This window comes from Muscardinus avellanarius, assembly GCF_963383645.1.
Source record: "Muscardinus avellanarius genome assembly, chromosome: 13".
Lineage (NCBI taxonomy): Eukaryota > Metazoa > Chordata > Mammalia > Rodentia > Gliridae > Muscardinus > Muscardinus avellanarius.
This window is the reverse complement of record NC_137799.1, coordinates 93,106,761-93,128,867: the sequence shown is the minus strand read 5'-3', so window position 1 is coordinate 93,128,867 and position 22,107 is coordinate 93,106,761. Positions and strand designations below refer to the sequence as shown.

Here is a 22,107-nt window from a genome sequence, read left to right as displayed (position 1 = left end):
CAATTCCACTTCTAGGAATTTATCTACAGCTAGTTCTAACATTTCAGATGGATTCTACAAATTGCAGAATTGCTTATAATTGAAAAATCAGAAAAGAACACTGGATATTCACAGCTAAAGAAAGGGTTAAATAAATGATGGTTAATGCATAGCACGTTAAAGGGATTTCTCTTTGTACAGTAATGGAATAATTTTCAGGTCACGTGTGCTGAGGGGGAAAAAAACAAGTTCAGAACAATGCGGTCACATAATGCCACATCAGTAAAAAGTGAGTTTATTTATAAGTTTATTGACTTAAGTCTGCATAGAGTACACCAAGAAGGACCACTAGGAGTTAGTCATCGGAGGGCGAGCTCTTTGACTTTTCCACCGCATGAACACATTACCTATTTAATTTCACAAGATGTAAAAGGACCTTGTCTAAGACCAGGTATATAAATCCTTTGTTTGGCGTAATTGGTCATTCGGTTTGGTATTGATGACTACCATAAAACATTAAACTGCTAGACGAAAAGAGCTTCCCTTTCCCAGAAGAAGGGAATAAAAATGCCACAAGATTAAATAAACCTGGAAGAAAGGGACACAGAAGGAGACACTGTCCTTTTCTTTGTATCACACGGCCAGCGGGCAAACATCCCCAAAGAAGGCAGGTCTGATGGCGGACACCGGTTCTTCCCTGAAGTTCCTTAGGGCCCACCAAGGCCCTTGTCTTCAAGGGGTTAGAACTGAGCTCCCATCGCGGGGCTCCCTGAGCTTGGAACCCCATTCACCCAGCCTGCCGACACTCAGTGACTCCCACACCATACATTCTGCGCCTGGACGGGGCTGAGAGGATTAAGATCTACACGCGCCTGGCTTTCCAGATTCTGATGGCTGAGCCAGTGACGTGCTTGGGCCTACCAGCGCCGGCTCACCAGAGCCGACTGTTTGCTTTTTAGGAATTTTATGAGCTGGTTACTGAACATGGACATTGTTAGATGATATAGAATCGGGTAATGTCCCAATCCCCGGGATGACACCAAATGCCACAAAGACAGCCAGGGTTACCGCCATCTCAGTGCCGAAGCCAAAGTGGGGTTCGGTCTAGTGAACGTAATTTGTACTCAGCAGATGTCATGGAAACACATTTGTTAGAAAAAACACTAGCAGACTGGGATGCCACCCTTGTCAAATACTGTCACCGGAGGCTGACCACGGCAAACATCTAAAACGGCTTCTGTAAGATTCAGCTGGCTGGGCAAGTTATAGCAGCGTGCACTATAATACCTTGCAATAAACAAAAATAAGAGTTCATTACCATATGTAAATTGTCTTATATACCCTTCATTTCAGTAAAATATCTAATAAACACATGATTGCGTGCATATTTCCATATCTGTGTTTATAGGTTGAGTATATATGTGTATATGTGTGTGCACATATATTCACACAAACACACAGGTCAAGTTTCCCTCTTTGAAGTACCTGGGAGTAGATGTGTACCCATGTTTCCAATTTGGGAGTTGTTTTGCAATATTTACATAAGTTAACTGGTTAGATGGGCCAAGTTTCAGATGTCAAACTTTTAGATTTCAGACTTTTGAATTTACCAGAGTTACCTCTGCTGTCTCAAGCCCACCTTCCTTGATCTCTGGTTTCCTCATCTAGAAAAGAGGCAAAAAATATATCTACATATCTCTATATATGTTTCCATCTCTCTCTATATATCTCTATATCTATGTCTATCTCCTAGCCATAGGGGTCAAGAAGAAACTGTGTTATCTATAGAGTTGTTACCTATATCCCAATTCTTCCTACCCCCAAAGGGCTGATTCTTTAAAAAGTGCTCCCAAACAGCTTTCTCCGTATCTTTTGTCTTTCAAGTAAACTGTCTACTTGTCTTCAATCCACTTATCACATAGGAAGCAGTGGAACGCAGAGAGTAAGAGCTATGCATGGCATGGTGCGGGCCGGCGTGGCGGTCCACACCTGTAATCTCAGTACTTGGGAGGCTGAGACGGGGTGCTCACAGGTTGGAGGCTGGCCTCGGCAGCTTAGGAAGACTCCCAGCAACTTATCAAGACCCTGTTTCAAAACAAAAGGGATGGGGCGTAGCTCGGAGGTAGAATGCCCCTGGGTTCAATCACCAGTACAAAACTAAAATAAGGGTTATGCAGGACCGAACATTGCTCTGTCCCCTGCTGTCCCTGTCCCTGCCTGAGCAGGGCTGATCCATTCACAGGCTCTCAGCGGGCAGTTCCTCCTTCCACCCTGCGTGCCAGCGAGGCTAATTCACACCTTGCGATGCTGGCACCAGAGACCTGTTTTCCCATCAGCTAGTTCACACAATTCTCCTGGAGCCCTCCTTTCCTTCTTCCTGCTGTGCCTCCCAGCACTTCCTATAGAACTCACTTTACACCATAATTAAATCCTATCCTTGTAGAACCCATCACACACTTTTCAGCATGTACCAGAATCAATTAAAATTTACCAGGGAAGAAGTCAGTTCTATATTAAGACTTCCTTCTTTCTTTCTGAAGCCCTAATTTTCAAGCATCATTAAACGAGAGTGAGATTTGACACGACTGACTGGCTGGCAGGCTGCAGAGAGACTGCCTGATGCAAAGGTTCTAACATCAGGTCCCTTGAGTTTTCACTTTGAAACCGTAGATATTCCAGGATGAACAGCTGTGGCACCCAGGCCAGCACAGATGTGCGTGGCTTTCTCTGAGGACATGCCACGGGGCACATCAGAACTGGGTAGCCATGACCCATGGTGTCTATTCCCCCTTCTGTGCTAAAAATGAAGATACCACATTTTATTGCTACTAGGCTCATCTCCCCACTACGATTTAGACCTTAAAAATACACCTCGGTAGCCAGGTATGGTGGTGCACGCCAGTAATCCCAGTATTTGGGAAGCTGACACAGAAGGATCACAGGTTTGAGGACAGCTTTGGCAATTTAGTGAGGCCCTGTTCCAAAATAAAAAGGGGCTGGGGTGTAGCCTGGAGTTAGAATGCCCCTGGGTTCATCCCACGTACCAAACAAAAAACACACCTAGGTAACACAGAGCCTTGGGGGAATCAACAGTACGCTATCAAGAAGAGAGCACATGGTTTTCTCTGACTGCTACTCACCCCAGCTCGCAGACAGTGACAGGAGGACCTGCGTCGTATCCCCGTGGGGCTGCGACTTCACAGGGCTATTCTGAGGATGAAAACATGTGCACACACATACTACGAATCTTAGGAAACTTTTCCGCCATTACAATCGGCCCTCTCCAGACTCCACCAGCCTCAGAAGAATGCCAACTATTTTCATTGAATTTATATTTTATTAGGCCCTATGAGTAATCTAGAGATGATTCAGAGTAGAAGGAGTATGTGTATAGGTTACATGCAAATATTACACCATCTTATAAACGACTTGGGCATCCACAGATTTGGGTGTCTGCAGAGGCCCCCAAGACACTCTGGGGGAGAGTGGTATGTGCCACATTTTTTAAATCCACCACCCCCATGGCTGGTTCCACTATCTCAGCTAGTGTAGACAGCGCTGGAGAACATGGAGGTGCAGATATCGTTCCAACATGCCGACTTCATTTGCTCTGGCTACGTGCCCAGTAGTGGGACTGACTGTACTCCGTCTACCTCTAAAACTCACAGGAACTACGGTTAGGGCTCTCCACTTCAAATCTTTCAAATTATGACCAGTTCATGGAACTGGCTATCAAACAACAGATCTTCTACAAGTACCTTCTCCCTGCAAGATACTGGAAACAAATGAATTGTTTAGGGGACCTTTAGGTGCTTACAGTCCAGGTAAGATAGACACGCACATAGGTGGATGTGTATGAACACACACACACACACACACACACACACACACACACAGCAGTAACACAGCAAGCCTCTATTGTTCCAGTATTATCACTAGGCCACAGCCTTTCCTGGTTATTCTCCACCCTTCCCTGGCCCCCAAATCTGTTTTTCTCTTTCCCTACACACTGTCCTACCCTGCGGGGGGTTCCTGTTATGTTTGGGAGGCACAGGAAAGAGGGTGGGGTAGGATGAGACAGAGAGAGATGGAGAAAGATAGGGATAGAGAGAGAGATTTTCTTTCCCCAATGGCATGTGTCTCAGTAGCTCCAGCTCAGCGCTGTGGGCAGGGAGGGAATCCAGATCCCCGCAGTACCCCTTCCTTTCCACAGCGCCCAGGTCCTTTGCCCACCAGCCCCTATGAGCTTCTCCAGTCCACTCCCATAGAAGTGCCCCCTGAGCTCATTAGCACCTCGGTAACAACTCCCACCGCCCAGGTCTGCAGAGAAGCACTCTTCACACCTCCTGCCAGGGCCCCAGTTGGCCAGGAGGCTTTCAAGGCATAATGAAGCCATGTGGGGCTCCCCACAGCCACGCAGCAAGCTCTACCACCTAGCACACTGGAGAGGCAGAAGCTGGGGGACAAAGGAGAAAATAGGAGAATAAAAAGCCAGGCAAGTTATGTAGCTTGGAATAAAAACTGGGAATCACCCCTCGGGAGGGCACAGGGCCAACCCCGTGAGACAGGACGAGGCCTGGCGGGGCCGCTGCTCTGCAAGGTGCAGGGGCCGGCTGCCGAGTTCTCGCCTGGGGTGGGAACCCCACAGGCAGAGGCGCATGCGCAGGGAGCCCTCCATGTGGCCCTCGAGGCTGGCGGCTGGTGCTGCACATCTGGGGAGAGTGGGGGCGTCTGGCCACGCCCAGCCTCCAAGTAGAAACCAGAGGTGCTGGGGCAGTCCCAACTCGCACACCAGGGACGAGGGCAGAGGCCGGAGCAGGTGCAGCCACGGGAGGAGCGTCACATGGGTGGACGTCCCGGAATAGGCCACGGTTCACCTGCGCCCTTTTGCACGTGATCGCCAGCACCTACTGCTTGGGGGAACTGTCCGGGCACTTCATGAATGTGAGCCCTGTGACTGTCCTAATGGCCTCTGTGTTCCTCCTGGGATTGCAGCGCTTGGAGCCAGGGAGAAGGCTTGGGGCACTTGCTGATCTGGACCACAGCACGGGAGGTTGGTGGTGCTGACCCAGGGAAGCGGGCCTCAGGATCAGGCAGGCCAGGTCAGTGGGGGCGCCCTAAGACTGGGAGAGGGCAGCAGCCCTGGTCCAGCAGCTCCTGGGGGATGACTGCTGAAGGGTCTGAAGGCTTGAATGGGTGCTGTTACCATCTGAGAAGACGGGCCAGCACTGGGACGTTTAGGATCCCCTTGGCTGATCACCACAGAGCCACAGGGCTGGTGGGCAGCTCGACTTCACCCCAACTCAGCCTTAAAATCCCAGACAGGTGGGCACTGGGCACTACCAGCCCGCGTGTCTGGCACTCGTGGCCTCCCACGCCCATGGGCTGCTGGACACTTCCCAGGTCTTCCCACTGGGCCTCTGATCTCCAATTTGGCATCGTGGTGTCACCCACACAAGAGGATGCCTTCCAACAGACTGTCCATACCTGTTGTGAACCCTGGAATGAGATGGAGGAGCCCGGGCTTCGGAACCAGAATGAGATGGAGGAGCCCGGGCTTCAGAGCCAGACACGATCAGGGCCGCATCTCAGCTCCGCCCTTTACATTTCAGCAAATTAAATGATTTCACTTCTTTGAGCCTTACTTTTATTCCTCATAAAATAGAGTGAGGCTTAGCAAATTATGGCCTCCAGGCTCAACCCGGCCCACTGCCTGTTTTTACTGGAACACAGCCACACCCACTTGGACACGGACTGTCAGGGGCTGCTTTCAAACTCTTAAGGCACAGCTGAGTGGCTACAACAGAGACCGTGTGGCCACAAAGCTTAAAATATTGAATACAGAAAAAGTCTGCCAAGCCCTTGAAATAGAGGAGATTCCCAGGAGGGGCTAGTCTGAGAAATTAAATGTGGTTAGTTATTTGTAAAAAGTGCACATGGTACCTGAGTGTCCCATAAGTAGAGGGACCTCAGAGAAGAGGGAGGGACCAATGCCTTCCTAACATGGACGTTCAATTCCTAGACATCCCACAATTCACAGAGGGCCCCACGTGACAGGGGTCACCCAGTCCCTGCTGTCACTGTCTGTACTAGCGACAATCCTGGGCCAGTAAAACATGCAGTGACCACGACACGTTGTCACACGATACAGCACCGCCCAAGGTGCTTGAAACTTGCCATCCAGTTCCCAGGCACGGCTTAGCCATTAGGGAGCCCAGACGTTACCTGCGCCATTTCAAACTCTCTGTCCAAGATAGATGTCTTTCTGAGCCTGGTTTTCTCATGTATAAAATACGACCTATGAGACCCACTTCCGCGGCTGGTCTAGAGGGGTCTCTAGTAAATCTTGGTTTCCTTTTGTCCCCTCCCTCCCTTCATGTTTGACTTCCAATTTCTTCCAGGAAACATGGACACACACACACACACACACACACACACACACACACACACACACCTGATCCTAAACCAGCCTGACTACATTTTTTTTTAAGTTCCCCACAAGACTCTGAATGAATGAATGAATCCTCCCTATCAGAATGCTATCTTCTTGTCTGAACTCCAAACACATGTCTTTAATGCTTTGTTTATTTATCCTTTTTTCTTTTTTTGGTGGTGCTGCTGGGCCCATCCCAGGGTGGGACAAGTGTTCTGCCACTAAACTCCTCCCCTCCCTCAGCCCTGATTATCTCACTTTGACTTAGGCTTTCTGGTGGTATCAAAGTCTCTCTGCCCAATTGGATTAAAACCTTGTTAAGATAAAGGGCCCTGCCCAACATCCCAGCACTGTATCCTTCAGGTGGTTGGTTACCCAGATGAATTAATAAACAATGAGCAAATATTATGGCTCAAAAGACAGTTTACTAGTCTATTTACCCCACCCATTTGTTTCCTTGATATTTCACTGAACTCACAGGCCCAGTTTCCTGGCAGTTTCCTTTTCAAGTCTGGGAGAGATCAATGTTACTTTTACAAACACAGCCTAGCCATTCAACAGGCCCAGAGAATAAGGAATCTTGGGTGCCGATGTACACGTAGTGAGATCGGTCAGATGGTCCATTTGAAGCAGCCTCCCCGCCCGGGGTCTAGGAGCACCCGCTGTAATATCAATACGTGGGAGGCGGACACAGAAGAACCGCAGGTCGAGGCCAGCCTCAAAAACGTATTAAGACCCTGTTTCACAATAAAAAAATAAAAAGGGCTGGGGGTGCAGCTCAGAGGTAGAACACCTGGGTTCAGTACCCAGTACCAAGAACAAAACCAAAACAAGCAACCGCCCCTTCAACAACCAGGTTTCTTAACAAGCCAGAGCCCTCTCCAGGCAAGCAAGGACGGGTACTCAGATGTTTAAGTGGGCATCTACCCGCAGCAGCTGGCAGGGCCTCACCATTAAGCCAATTTTCACAATTCATCCTTTCAGCCACCAACCTAATAGGCTTTTCTTGGCACGGACGCTTCTGGCTTGGCAAAACACCCATTGTCACATCTTAAATTAGTACGTGTCAGAAATGAATGGAGCCTCGGGATCTGCCGTATGTCCTGACATTCTGTAGCGGGCTTATCTCGGTCAGAAACTCAGATGCCCACACTCATTCCAGTCTCTCCTCTCTCCATAAAGATCCACGACAAAAATCAATTATTCACTTCCCCAATCGAATTTCTAGTGTCACCTTCGGCCTCTTAGGGCAGTTTTTAATTTAAGACATAAAATAGAAAAATGACATCTGTATATATTTGGGGACTTAAGAATGCCATAGTAAAACATGAATCACACGCTTGACATAGGGTCTCAGGTTCCCAGTAATACCAGGCCAATTATTTCCAAAGCACTTCCAAGCCGTCCTCTTACCGAGGTACAGTGAAGCTTTTAGTTGTCTTTGCTTCTGGGAACGCATCCCTTCCCATGGTAACAGATCCTCCTAACCATGAACTCTCCCCTCCCTTTTCCCATGCGGTCTGGGTGGACTTTGGAAGAGGCATTATTTGAAGCGCCACCTCCAGCAGCCTTCTGCCAAGTGCCTTTCACCCTTCACCCTGGGACAACAGGTGCAAAGGCCTCTCCCAGCCCTGGCGCGATGCCCTTGGACTTTCAGCCTCTAGAAGCGTGAGCCAAATGAGCTTTTGATTATAAACTGCCCAATTTATACCATCCTCTGCAGCAACAGAAAACGGACTAAGACAAGTCCAAAGTCCTGAGTCTCTGTGCTAACATCTGGATATGAACCTTTATAAAGCAAAGAAACAGGACCACTGTGCCCTTAGCTCAATCCCAAGCAGCACAGGAGGCTCGAAGCCATGTTCTTTCCCCTGGGAAATGCATAGGCAAGTCAAGACTGACATGCACAAGCCAATTACAAAAGAAGACAAACCAGCCAGTTATCCAGTCCAGATTGTTAAGAGAAACAGGAAATCAGAACCAGAGCCTTGCCTTAATCCCAGTACCCGGGAGGCCGAGATATGAGAATCCCAAGTTCCAGGCCAGCCAGGGTTACTTAGCAAGACCCTGCCTCAAAGATAAAATGGATTGTGGAAGTAAAATGGACTGTATCTCCGTGCTACAGCACCCCAAGGTTCAATAAGAAAGAGAAGGCGGAGGAGGAAGAGGAGATGGAAGTGGAGGTGGAGGAGGAGGAGGAGGAGCAGGAGGAGGAGAGGAGGAGGAGGAGGAGTACAAGAAGGAGGAGGAGGAGGAGAAGAAGAAGAGGAGGAGGGGAAGAAGAGGAGGGGGAGAGGAGGAGGAGGGGAGGAGGGGAGGAGGGGGAGAGGAGGAGGAGGAGGAGGAGGGGAGGAGGAGGAGGAGGGGAGGAGGGGGAGAGGAGGAGGAGGAGGAGGGGAGGAGGGGGAGGGGAGGAGGAGGGGAGGAGGGGGAGGGGAGGAGGAGGGGAGGAGGGGGAGGGGAGGAGGAGGGGAGGAGAGGAGGAGGAGGAGGAGGGGAGGAGGGGGAGAGGAGGAGGAGGAGGGGGGGAGGAGGGGGAGGGGAGGAGGAGGGGAGGAAGGGGAGGGGAGGAGGAGGGGAGGAGGGGGAGAGGAGGAGGAGGGGAGGAGGAGGGGAGGAGGGGGAGAGGAGGAGGAGGAGGAGGGGAGGAGGGGGAGAGGAGGAGGAGGAGGGGGGGAGGAGGGGGAGGGGAGGAGGAGGGGAGGAAGGGGAGGGGAGGAGGAGGGGAGGAGGGGGAGAGGAGGAGGAGGGGAGGGGAGGAGGGGGAGAGGAGGAGGAGGGGAGGGGAGGAGGGGGAGAGGAGGAGGAGGGGAGGAGGGGGAGGGGAGGGGAGGAGGGGAGGAGGGGGAGAGGAGGAGGAGGAGGACAAGAAGGAGGAGGAGGAGAAGAAGAAGAGGAGGAGGGGAAGAAGAGGAGGGGGAGAGGAGGAGGAGGGGAGGAGGGGGAGAGGAGGAGGAGGAGGAGGGGAGGAGGGGGAGGGGAGGAGGAGGGGAGGAGGGGGAGAGGAGGAGGAGGAGGGGAGGAGGGGGGAGGAAGAGGAGGAGGAGGAGGAGGAGGAGAAGAGGAGGAGGAGGAGGAGGGGAAGAAGAGGAGGGGGAGAGGAGGAGGAGGGGAGGAGGGGGAGAGGAGGAGGAGGAGGAGGAGGAGGAGAAGAAGAAGAAGAAGAAGAAGAAGAAGAAGAAGAAGAAGAGGAGGAGGAGGAGGAGGAGGAGGAGAAGAGGAGGAGGAGGAGGAGGAGGGGAAGAAGAGGAGGGGGAGAGGAGGAGGAGGGGAGGAGGGGGAGAGGAGGAGGAGGAGGAGGAGAAGAAGAAGAAGAAGAAGAAGAAGAAGAAGAAGAAGAAGAAGAAGAAGAGGAGGAGGAGGAGGAGGAGAAGGGGAGGAGGAGGAGGAGAAAAGAAGAAGAGGAGGAGGAGGAGGAGGGGAGGAGGAGGAGGAAGAAGGGCGACGACGACAACCAGCACTTTCATGGTAGAGCAGCCCTGAACATGCTTTGGAAGCTGGTGGTTGGGTCATTTCATTTTTATGTTTGCTTTTTTTCCCTCCAGGTTCTCTCTTATGTAGATAAAATTATCTGCATTAAGCTAGGCACACGCTTGTAAATCCCAGTACTTGAGAGGCTGAGACAAGAGGGCCTCACGTTTGCAGCCAACATCAACAACTTAGTGAGGCCCTCCACAACCTAGTGAGCCCCGGGTTCAAAATAAAAAAATAAAATAGGGCTGGAGGAGTAGCTCAGAGGTAGAATGCTCCTGGATTCAGTCCACAGTAAAACGCACACACACACACACACACACACATACACACACACATACACACACACATACACACACATACACACACATACACACACACACATACACACACATACACACACATACACACACATACACACACACATACACACACACATACACACACATACACACACACACATACACACACATACACACACACATACACACACATACACACACATACACACACACATACACACACACATACACACACACACATACACACACACATACACACACACACACACACACACGCACGTGAAAGAGAGAATGTTGCTTCCAAAGATGAAACCATCAGAAGATGGTCCATACTAATTAGGAATATTCTTAAAACAGGACACGTTCATTCAATCCCCAAATCACACTGAATAAAACCAAGGGCCTCAATGCTCCCACACAGCCACCGGCTTCCACTCCCCATCCACTGCTGACTTTGCCAAGCACTCTTTGTGTCAAAGGAAGGGTGGGGAGAAAAACACAGACGGACAAACTTCATCCTGGAAAAAACTCCAGGTGTGCCAATTCATACCCTCTCTCTCCCTCACAGTCCAATCAGAGGACTGAAGCGCTCTGGGTTGGAACTCGTGAGCCGCAGAGATGCTCGTCAGTTCTACGTGGAAGAACCTTCAGTGCCTTTTTCTTCCATGCAATGAGGTCAGTGAGGTCAAAGAGCAAGTCCGTGCACGCAGAGCCGGCAGGGAAGGGACTCTCCGCGTGCGGCCATGGGTCTGAACCGGCTCCGAGACCATCTGAAGTCAGAGGGCGCCTCAGGACGAGACAGGTGGAAGTTTCTGGCACCTAACGGCAGATCACACACTGACTGTACATTTAGAGAGACGACTTCTATATTCCATCCGGCTCTAAAGGCAGGCTCTGTTCCCTACTCTACTGATCGATAGACCAACCAAATATGATGATGTGTGTATGCCTTATCCAAAGTATTTCAAATTTTGAAATATGTGCATAAACTTATTGGTCGAGCAGCCCTAATCCAAAAATTTGAAATGCTCCAAAATCTAAAACTTTTTGAACATCATGTTAGCATTCAAGAAGTTTGGGGTTTCAGAACATTTCTGATTTAGGATTTTTAGATCACAGATGCCCAACCTGTATTTTTAAAATATCAACTCTTTAGTTTCCAAATTTCTCAGGACAGCATCTCTGCGTACCATGTGTGATCCAGCATCTCCAATTCCAGCAGTCACCTGTTAGAAGTCTGCTGTCTGCGGACGTGTATACCTGCGGCACCTATATCCTTGTTTTTATAAAACAAGCAGCCTCTCACTCTCAGACTATTCAATATTATACCCAAAGAGGTGAAGCCTTTCCTCTCTTGCCCACAGACACACATGTCTGCTGCTTACCCATAAACCACAGATGGCAGACACTCAGCCCTACACAGAGGAGGCACGGTGATCCAGAACTCCTCAAAGGACAGGGGAAGGACCAGGGCTGAGCCAGCATCAGCCACGAGCATCCTGATGGCGACTCCCTCTCGGTCCCGACCACGCTCTCTTTGGCTTCTTGTATCACCCTCCTACCCTCACGGGGGACTTTGTGGTAAGGTTTAAAAATTCTCACTTTTTTAATGTTGAAAAGAAAAGGTTGCATGGCTTCAAAAATAGAAAGGAATGGACTGTAGACAGCCTGAGTCAACAATGGATATTAGCTCACTGTTGCCACTGAAAACTTTCTGAGGCTGAGTAGCCCTTAACCAAAGTGACGAACGGGTAGGTACCAGGACAGTGTCGGATTTCAAATTTCGGGGGGTTTTGAAATCTTTGTGTACACATCATCAGATATTTTAGCGATGGAGACCCAAGTTTAAACATGAAATTCATTTATTTCACACACACCCTATTTACACAGCCTGAAGGTGATTTTATGCAATATTTTTAGTAATCTTGTTCCTGAAACGTTTCACGGTATGGAATTTTCCTCTTGTAGCCTCATGGCCCTGGTCAAAAGTTCCAGATTTTGGAGCATTGCAGATTTTGGAATTTACGATTAGGGATGTTCAACCTGTATTACCAACTCTGCTTAAAAGATTTAAAAATAAGAACCATTTATCATATACATCCAAATAAGAATAATCGGGCAGTTTTGACAGAAAGAAAAATGTGTCTCCAAAGAAAGTCAATGTTCTGAGCCCTATTTCCCAGACCCAAACCATCAGGTTTATTTATGTACTTATTGTGGTGCTGGGGATGGAACCCAGGACTTTCTACCTGCAGGCTATAGCCCTGGACTTACTCTATTTTTTACTTGGAAACAGGGTCTTGCTAAGCTGCTGAGGCTGGACTTGCACCTGCGACCCTCCCTCCCGTCTCAGCCTCCCAGGTGCTGAGGTTACAGGCGTGCACCACTACGCACGGCCCCATCAGGTTTATGAACATGACCTTTTTACACACCAGAGATGGTCATATGCAAGTATCCACTTGCACAAATATTATAATCTTCATTTAAAATTGAACGTGTTCATAAAGGGGAAAAATCGAGGACTTCCTCCCAAACCCCCCTTTCCGCCACACACCCCTGAAATGGACATCGTTATTAAGTGAGATTTTTCAAGCTCTCAGTGGAAATATCAACAGCCATGACGTAAGGAAAGGCCTCATGATCATTTATTTCTCTGAGGAAGCGACGTTATACGTAAGGCCACAGCGCGATCCCCCAGCCACACTAGCTGCGCCACGGTGGCCACCTGGGCAGGCGGCGCTAGTGGGTGTTTACTGTCACTCAACTGTTTCCTTTTGGATTAGGGCTGAAAAAAAGACACAACCTAGTTTAGCCTTTAGACTTGTCCTTTGTTAAAAACCCACCTTGTCCGTTAAATCAAGATCTGGGATACAACGGCAGCTTTTGTTTTAGCTAAGAAAGACATAAGAGGAGGAGAATGTGGCTCAGTGGCATACATGAGGCCCCAGGTCCAAGCCCCAGACAGGAAGGATGAACGAAAAACAGAAAGGAAGGAAGGAGGAAAAAGGAAAAGAAAGATGTGCTAGTCAGAAAAAGGTATTCTCAACCCATTTTAGTTAGAAGCTGTAGAAATCAAAATGCTAAACCTTTTTTTCCTCAGCCATAACTGCACATTTAGTGGGGTTTATTTAGAATGATAACAAAGTAACACAATGGATTTATTATAAAAACTTATATTGCCACCCAGGTATGGTAACACACACCTGTAACACCAGTACTCCGGACGCTGAGGATTACCAGCTCAAGGCCAGCCTCAGCGCAAGAGCAAGACTCTTAGCAACCTACAGAGACCCTGTTTCAAAAAGGAAAGAAAAAAACAAAAAAGGGAGTTTGAAAAAAGGTCTCAGGGTGTAGCTGGAAGGTAGAATGCCCTTGGGTTCAATCTCCAGTAACACAAAAATAAATAAAATAAATACATACATACATGCGTATATATATATATATATATATATATATATATATATATATATATGTACATGGACACATAAATAAGTAGACACATAAGTAAATAAAATAATTATACTGTCATGTAATCTTCCTTGGGGGCCTAGAGATGATACATTTGATTGATTTTAATCATTTACCCCAACAAACCAAAGCAAAATGACCAAATAGTATCTTCTATATAAGGTCCCAAGTAATCACACACCAGCTCTAAGATAGACAGACCAGGGCTCCTTTTCATGAGAAACTTGGTTATTGTAGGCCCAAGGGGCAGAGACCAGATTCTTGCATATTACATCACTCAAAAGTTAAATAATGATGGAAGTGTTTTGTAAACCTTCTAAAAGGCTCAGCTATTAACGTGAGACTTGACCAAAACGACATACTAATTCCATTCATAGCTGCAGGGTGCAAACCAACTGGAAAAGGAAAGAGGGTCCCAGTATGTGGCTGTGGCCTGGAAGGTAGACCCCATTGTTTTTGGCTGGTTACTATCTACTCATAACCACCCTTTCTAATACACATGCTAGGTGGATTAGCATTAAAAACCTGCCCCAAACATTTCTCTTAACTATTAAGGCCCAAGCTGGGCATGGTGGTACATGCCTGTAATTCCAGTGACTGGGAGGCAGAGACAGGAGGCTCGCAGGTTTCAGGCCAACCTCAGCAACTTAGCAAGGCTCTCAACAACCTAGAGACCCTCTTTCTTTCTTTCTTTCTTTCTTTCTTTCTTTCTTTCTTTCTTTCTTTCTTTCTTTCTTTCTCTTTCTTTTTCTTTTTCGTGGTACTGGGGTTCCTGGAAGCCCTTCTACCTCCAGGCTACACTCCCAGACCTATTTTATACTTTTTTTTATTTTTGGAAACAGGGTCTCTTAAGCCAGCGCGGCTGGCTTCAAACCTGTGCGATCCTCCTGTCTCCGCCTCCCAGGCGTGCGCCACCACGCCCGGCGACCCTGTTTCACAATAGAAAATAAAATAGGTCTGAGAGTATAGTTCAGAGTCAGATGCCCCTGGGTTCAATCCCTAGTACCTGAAACAAACAAAAAGGCAAAAACCCCCAAATCAATTTGTCTATCAATCTATCTATATCATTCAAAGTCCATTTGGCTGTCAAAAAAGAAAAATCTCCAAGTCCTGAGGAGTGTAGATAATCTTGGGAATACACTATTGGGGAAATAAGAAGACCTGGAGCATCGGAAGCTACTCCCCTCCTGTGATGGGGTGGTTTCCTTTGACTCATGACCAGAGATACGTTTCTACTTAGATCATGTCTTAGTACATTGGTATGAAATGCTTGATTAGGCTTGGTTATATGTAGCAGGTGGCTAGAACCGAGGAGGAAAAGTTCCTATCACATTTCTCTGGTGTTATCAACATGACCTTGTCACCTGCCCCACCACCCACCACCACCTCAGCAGGTACCGAGCAGCCAGCATGGGTGCCTGGCCACCCACTGCCCCTGCCCTGTCGCCCCTGGAGGGAGCTGGCATGTGCCTGCCAGGGGTTAGGACTCTGCTGGTAAAGAGGGGAAACTAAAGAAACAGTGTCACCTCCCTGACATAACACCTGTATATAACTACTGTAATTAATGTGAGCACCTCTCTCTGCATGTCTACGATGCGTTTCCATGGCTCTGCTGGGGGCATGCCAATGTTTGTAGTACTCAGGTTCCTAAATGGCTAGATAAGACACAAACCTAGAATGGGGCCCAGGAAGTCAGCTTCAATGTTCCTGGGATTCCCATCAATAAACCCCTAGCACTCCTCTGCTCCTGGTCCCATAGAACCTGAATGTTGTGGGGTGAAATGTGCGTGGTGTGTGCGTGGGGAGAAGTAATTCCCCCACCACCACACAAACAGACAAACAGGAAAACCGTGGATTCTTGTCCTAAGCTAAGAATAAATATTCATCGCTTGGACAGCTGCTGAAGATTTAAAGAAGTTTATTAAAAAGGTAGAAATATAGAGATAGTTACAGCCCTGTGCCGGAGCGGGGCACAGGGGGGCAATTCGAATGAAAATGCCATAGAACTCCAGTTTAATAAGTGTTTTATCCCGACCAAGTCCACGGCAGGTTCTTTGATCTGGAGATAATGCTACCCCTTATCTCCAGTCCCTGGCTCTACTTCTGCTATCTCTGCAGCCGGATTTTGGGGCAGGAGAGGGGAGCAGTCCTGTCTCCAAACACAGGCTTCTACCTTTTGTCTTATCCCCCAAAATGTGTGAAATTGTTTTAGAAATGTAAAGAAACCTTCTTTCCTGGCTCCAGCCTTCTTTCCTTTAAAATATCAATTACAAGTCCTAGCTAGCCCTGGCCTTTTTAGTATAAAAGATATATTTTTAAAATTGGACTTCTTTCCCAATACTGATACATTAATAAATTTTAAAACCTCTTCCCAATACGAGTACACTAAACGATGCTTACTAGGGTAGCACAGAAATATATCCCCACTGACAGCAAACCAGCAGTCACTAAACTGCTGCTAACACCACCACGCCCGCCCTTCACCAGCTGGAAGATAATTATTAGACCTTCCTAAAATGCATGGGTTTTTAAAATCATTGTTACCTCTAGATGTACAGTCCTGCTTCACTTAACAACACACACTCTCAGAACTGCACCCTTAGGTGGGGCACGACAGCGAACACCTGTAATCTCAACACTTGGGAGGCTGAGACAGGAGGACCCCAGGTTTGAGGCCAACAAGCACTGTAACTTAGACCCTGTTTCAAAATAAAACATAAGGCTGGGGACGTAGCTCAGAGGTAGAATGTCCCTGAGTTCAACCCCCAGTACCACAAAAATAAACAAACAAATAAGTAAAAGAATTGTGTCCTTAGACAGCACCTTTGTTGAGCTGACATCACGGAGCACTTACGCAAACCTAGATGACAAAGTCCCATCACTAGATGTGGCCTCTGGATGCAGTCAAGAGACGGTAAACCCAAGACACGAGGCTGCTGCTCCTGGCGTCACAGCACGCGTTACAGCCAGCGTTGTAAGTAGGAGCATGCTCTATAGTAATGATTCAAAGTGCAGGACCATCAACACATAACCAGTGACAGTTGTTTATTCTCAAGCATTAGGTCCTGTGCATAAGTGAACATGCTAGGTTCTCCTAGACCGGCAGGGCAGGGAGAGTTAGTGACGAGCAACGGCTACAACATCACCAGGCAAGAGGGATTTTTCAGCTCCTTTCTGATCAGAGGTCGCGCTCTGCGGTACATTAGCGTACGTGGTGCATTAGTGTACCTGAACTTCTCTCTGGAAACTTTGCTGCAAAGATGTTTCAGAGGAAACATCTGAGAGCATTCTGAGTCAGAAATGCAAAGGGAAAAGGCACACTCTGTTCAGCCCTACCAGGATGATCTCCTAGTCGATCCACGGTGGGCCGGTGCTTCCGTTTCCAAAGAGGAGCCCTGACGGGGGGCTCTCACCCTCCTGGCCGCGCAGGGCTGCGGTCCTTGTGTGGACTAACTCCTGCCACCCACAGAAAACCAGCTGAAGCAGAAACGTGGACTGTCAGGGCTCAGGACAATTTCTTACTTCAATTAAAATGCCTATGGATTTTATGCCTAAAGGGGAATGCTATAAATTTGAATGATTAGCTTCCAACAACCAGCCAAACCAATGTGAAAGAGTTAATGCTCTGCTCCATTTGTCTTGTGGAAAGCTGGTCTCCAGCTTGGGCATTCTGGCCGCTGTGCTCACCACTGCTCAGCCAGAGAATGCAAAAGCGAAAGCAGTTTTTATTTTCACGAGCTGCAGCATGTAGAGTCTAAACGTTCATCTTCCCCATCATCGTCCTTTATTAAAGACCTAATTTATATTCTCCTTCCAAGGTACTTTCCAGACCTTAACCCGTTTGGTCAATCAGCATACATTTACCAAGCACCTACTAGGTGCCGTGTATTTAATTAGGCATTCAGAATTAAAAACTGATGTGCATGTCCAAGTTCACAGAACCACGGGAAAAGTGGATAATCAAATAAACAATTACTAGGCAGCTATGCGGGGTGGTAAATGGCATGCTGTAGAAAACAGGCTATTAAATGTAATACACTAGCAATACCCATGTGTCAGATGTTTGGAGCCTCTGCCTCTAATCCTCATAATACCCTACAAACCCAGGTGTCTCCCCACTTTCCCAAATGTGCCGAGGCCCTTCCGTGGCGCCTCACTAATGGCGTCAGCATCTGCATTATCTTTTTTTGAAATTTATTTTGCAGCACTAGGGATTGCAGGAATGCTCTACCACTGAAGTATAGCCCCAGCATCGCCGACCTTTTTATAGTTAATTTATTTTCTTTCAAAACAGAGTTTTGCTAAATCGCCCAGGCTGGCCTTCAACTTGGGATCCTCCTTCCTCACCCTCCCAAGTAACTGGGATTACAGTTATGCACCACCATACCTGCCTCATCAATTAAACGTGAAATCCCCATTTCTCATCCTTAGCACCGGGCGACCTGCGTTAACTCATTCTGGCATCCAGCACACATTTGCCTGGGAGTCAGCACATCGCACACCCCAGTGACACTGAACCACGGAGCACTCCCAAAAGAGCTTGTAGACTAGCTGCCAGGAACAGTAAGACTAATAACATAAACCTATGATGGAACATGGCCCTGGGCAGCCCACAGTCACGGACCAAGGGAGTGTCTCAGACAACAGATCTGGCCATTAAAAAGGGTAAAATCACTGAGAAAAGACTTAGTAAGGCAACAGGGCTTAGGTCTTGGGATGACACCATGTCAGTAGGATGGAAAAGAAAGGCAGGTAAGTGGTAGACAGAGAGGTGCCCAGGAGGCTCAGAGGCCGGGCTGAAGGACAGCCTGGCTTGCAACTGGAGCCCCATGGTGGGCAAGATGGCCTTGAGCTGCCCACAGTGCCAGCTGATGAGATACTAGGGCATCCGGGGGCATCAAAATAACCAGCGTTAACAGTAGATGGGGAACTGCACTTGTGAGAATTCTTATAAGAGTGGAAAAAGGACTTCTTCGTTCAGCATCCAGGGATAGAGGGTAAGATAAAGGGTCGCTAGGAGTGGTCATTGAAGTCTACCAGTCTTCTAAAGATAAAGGATCCCTTTTATTGCAGCAACTAGCATCTGATCTGCTGGGCGGATGTGCCCACTTGAGGCCAGCCACGTTGTTCAGGATCAGCAGGAAAGGCGTGAGGGTCAGCAGAGGGTCTCTTCCATGGCCTCCTTCCCACAGGGCACCCTCCAGAAACGGGGACATATACCTAGCAGCAGCCCCGTCATTAGCTAGCCTGGAATGCCCACGTGTCTCCACTAACCCTCAGAATAATATCTACACTGGTTTTACTCTTCACTGCTGAGAAAACACTTTTATGCCTCTTGGAGTACCCAGCAGCCAGGAAAGGAGCAGTGAGTTCCCACTTCCCAGGTGAAGATCTGAGGGTCCGAGTGGAGGGGTGACCCTCGCAACTGCAAAGCTAATGGGCTGCAGAGCTGGGTTTTGGACCAGATGTCTGTCTAGTGGTCCAGCTGATCTTTCTCTCTTGCAGCAATCATAACACCTTATAAAATCTTTGACAGTTGACAGAAAGCTTTTAAAGAAATCTTGGGCAGTATACACACACACATATTCATACATGCATGCTCTCTTAGTTTTTCTGAAAGCAAAATAATACTAATACTATAATGTACGTTAAAGCCCATCTTCCCTCCCCCAGCTATGGACTTGGTCTCAGTACATTTATCGGGTGAGTAGCTATTATTTAGATTATTGCTAAAGGTTCGTAGGTAAAGCCTTAAATCCTGGGTGTTGGTCTGCTTATAACTCCTGGCTCAGAAGCTTACAGTTCTCTACTTAGAACAACTCTGCTATTTGTGCTAAGTACCTGCCCACTCCCATTTTTCTGCCACTAAACTCTTGCCTTCACACCCAATCTTCTCTCGGTGACACATCATCGTACAAGTAGCGTGTTTCCTACATGTCCAACTCACATCATGACTTGTTCTGGGGAAGTGGCCATATCCAAAGCAGACATAAAAAGAACACAAGACTTGAAAAACCTTCAGAAAAAGTAAACTATTTGCTCACCTTTTAGCAAAACAATAGCAGCTATATAGGACAGATGAGCCCCCCACACACACACACCATCATCATCATCATCATCATCATCATCATCATCATCAAATATACATTTGTGTGCAGCGTGCTAGAAATCAAACCCAGGGTCTTACATTTAGCTACATCCCCAGCCCTTTTTATTTTATTTTGAGAGAGGGTCTCATATATTTGCCAAGGCCGGCCTTGAACCTGCAGTTCTCCGGTCTCAGCCTCGTCAGTAGCTGGGGTCACTGATGTGTACCAATGCATCAAGCTATATTAAATGTGTATAGATATAAATATATGTATATATACATATATATATATGTATATATATAAAATCCCCAACTCCCAGGTTTTCAGAGCACTTCTTTCAAATTCCTAGGTCACATAAATTATTTAGTCGATAATCCGTCAATTAGTCTTACACAGTGGGGAGAAAGTTATACACAGGAATGTAGACAGAGTCAAAATCAAAGCACAATGCTAATGACAAATAAGCAAACACCTCCCTTATCATCACGCCCACAAAATCAAGATCACAGGCCCTTCACCAGCCACGGGAGACTTCGGGGTTTTTTGTTTATTTATTTATTGTTGTTTTGTTTTGTTTCTTCTTTTTTTCTCTTAACTCATGATTCTCCCCCAAAAAAAAACTCAATGAAAATATGCTCGATACACTCAGTCCATAAAAATCATTTCACCTCATTTTAATCATCTGTCTTTAAAACAGAATTTATATAACTGGGCTATACTGCACAAATGGAATTGGAATGTATTTCTTTACCACTTTTCATTTTTACTTCCATAAAAGAAAACTCCATATACCACTTGTCTTGCTGAAAACTACAGGAATAAAGTGATTTAATTCCAGTTAAGCCAAGTATTTCAATGGCACACTCTTAACTTTTCATCCTAAATATATCCATGAAATATGATTTTCCAAGAGCTTTCCTTCTTCTAGACTCCCTAAGTCTTGAATATATAGTAACCTCCTCCTAAGCACGGGCTTCTGTCAATGTTTTGAGTCAACAGGAAACCTATATAGAAAGATTCTGTTATAGTAGCTTCTTAAAAATTGGCTTTTATTCCACATTATCATGCAAACTTTCAAAAAAATTATTAAGCCATTTTTCATAATTCTCATGAGGTGATCTAGGATGTGAGCATTTTTTAATTTCCTACTTATGATGAAAAAGGAGGTTCTGTGTGGGGCTATCCGGTGTGTATGGAAAAATAAAAATTTCACTAAACACACCGTGTGAGTAAATGCACGCACTTTTTGTTTGTTTAAAGATCCTTTTGCTTACTTCTCACAATTCAAAGACAACACAAATTTCATAAACTGGATTTTAAATTGAAATATGAAAACAAGGTTTTCAGCCCAGGGCACTGTTTAATGCCTCCCCCCCCCAAAAAAAAAACCCCCCAAAAAACAGCAAGCGGTACTTAGATGCTCCCAAAGAAATAATTCTTTGTTCACCTAGAAACGAAAGGCTTTTACTGAGAATCTCAGCTCCTACAGCAATGGAAGTATGCTCTGAATTCAGATAGCCATATTAGACTCTCATGATCAGTTAAAAATTTATCACTGTAAATGAAACCAAAGCAACCACCAACACCAACCGGGTAATTAAATTCCTGGTTGGAAGTTTCAAGCCCAGCGTCCACCGTCTGGCAAGTTTCCACCTAACCACCTACCAATACCTGCTCAGGCTGCACTGAAAATTCAGAGAGAGGGACAGGATTCAGACTCGAAATGCCCATTAATTAATGTGTACTCCGTTTAAATCACACCCAAGAGCTCATTCCAGTTGCGAGGAGGATCTTCGCGTCCGCCTCATTGTCTCAGCAGTCAAGGACTGACGAGACTGGGCGCAGACAATTAGAATCTGCTCTTGTCCGGGGGGCTTCTGATCAATATGTCGCGCGTGATAACCGAGCCCTGCGCGGCTTCTCCCCTCCACGCCCTCGGGTCGGTGTGTGCATTTCTGGTCCCTGGCCTCCCTCCGCCGGGTCAGTAACTCTGCAATTTGCGCATCTCCAGGAGGGGCGAGGAGAGGCCAGCGTCCCCGCATCTGCTGACCGCCCGCCCTCCGCCCCGTATTGTGCCTGCGCGCCGGGCGCCGTACCTGCCAAGCTCCTCGCCGGTGTCGTAGTAGTCGTCCACGTTCTCCTGCCTGAACACCGTCATGATAAGCCGCCGCGCCTCACCGGAGCCCCGCGCGCTTCGGCTCGGCCCCCCTCACCATCACCAGCGCCCCTGCGCCTCGCGGGGCCCCTCCGCATCAGCCTCGGGTCCTTTAAAGAGAAAGGGCGAAAAGAACGCGATGGTTATGGTCACTACGGCTCAGAGATGGCAGCCCCCAAAGGAAGCGCCTCCCCGGCTCCCCGGGGCTGG

The 22,107-nt window shown here is 47.6% G+C and overlaps 1 protein-coding gene across 1 annotated transcript in view; it reads right to left on the bottom strand.

Annotated features, from left to right (window-relative positions):
• DAPK1 (death associated protein kinase 1) overlaps positions 1–21,900 on the bottom strand; it is a gene marked incomplete at both ends in the record, with an annotated part of 182,068 nt that extends 160,168 nt beyond the window's left edge. Inside the window, one exon of the mRNA XM_080708667.1 lies at positions 21,839–21,900. Within this exon, the coding sequence (XP_080564793.1) occupies positions 21,839–21,900 (62 nt within the window). The remainder of the gene's footprint in view (positions 1–21,838) is intronic.
• Between the last annotated feature and the right edge of the window lie 207 nt (positions 21,901–22,107).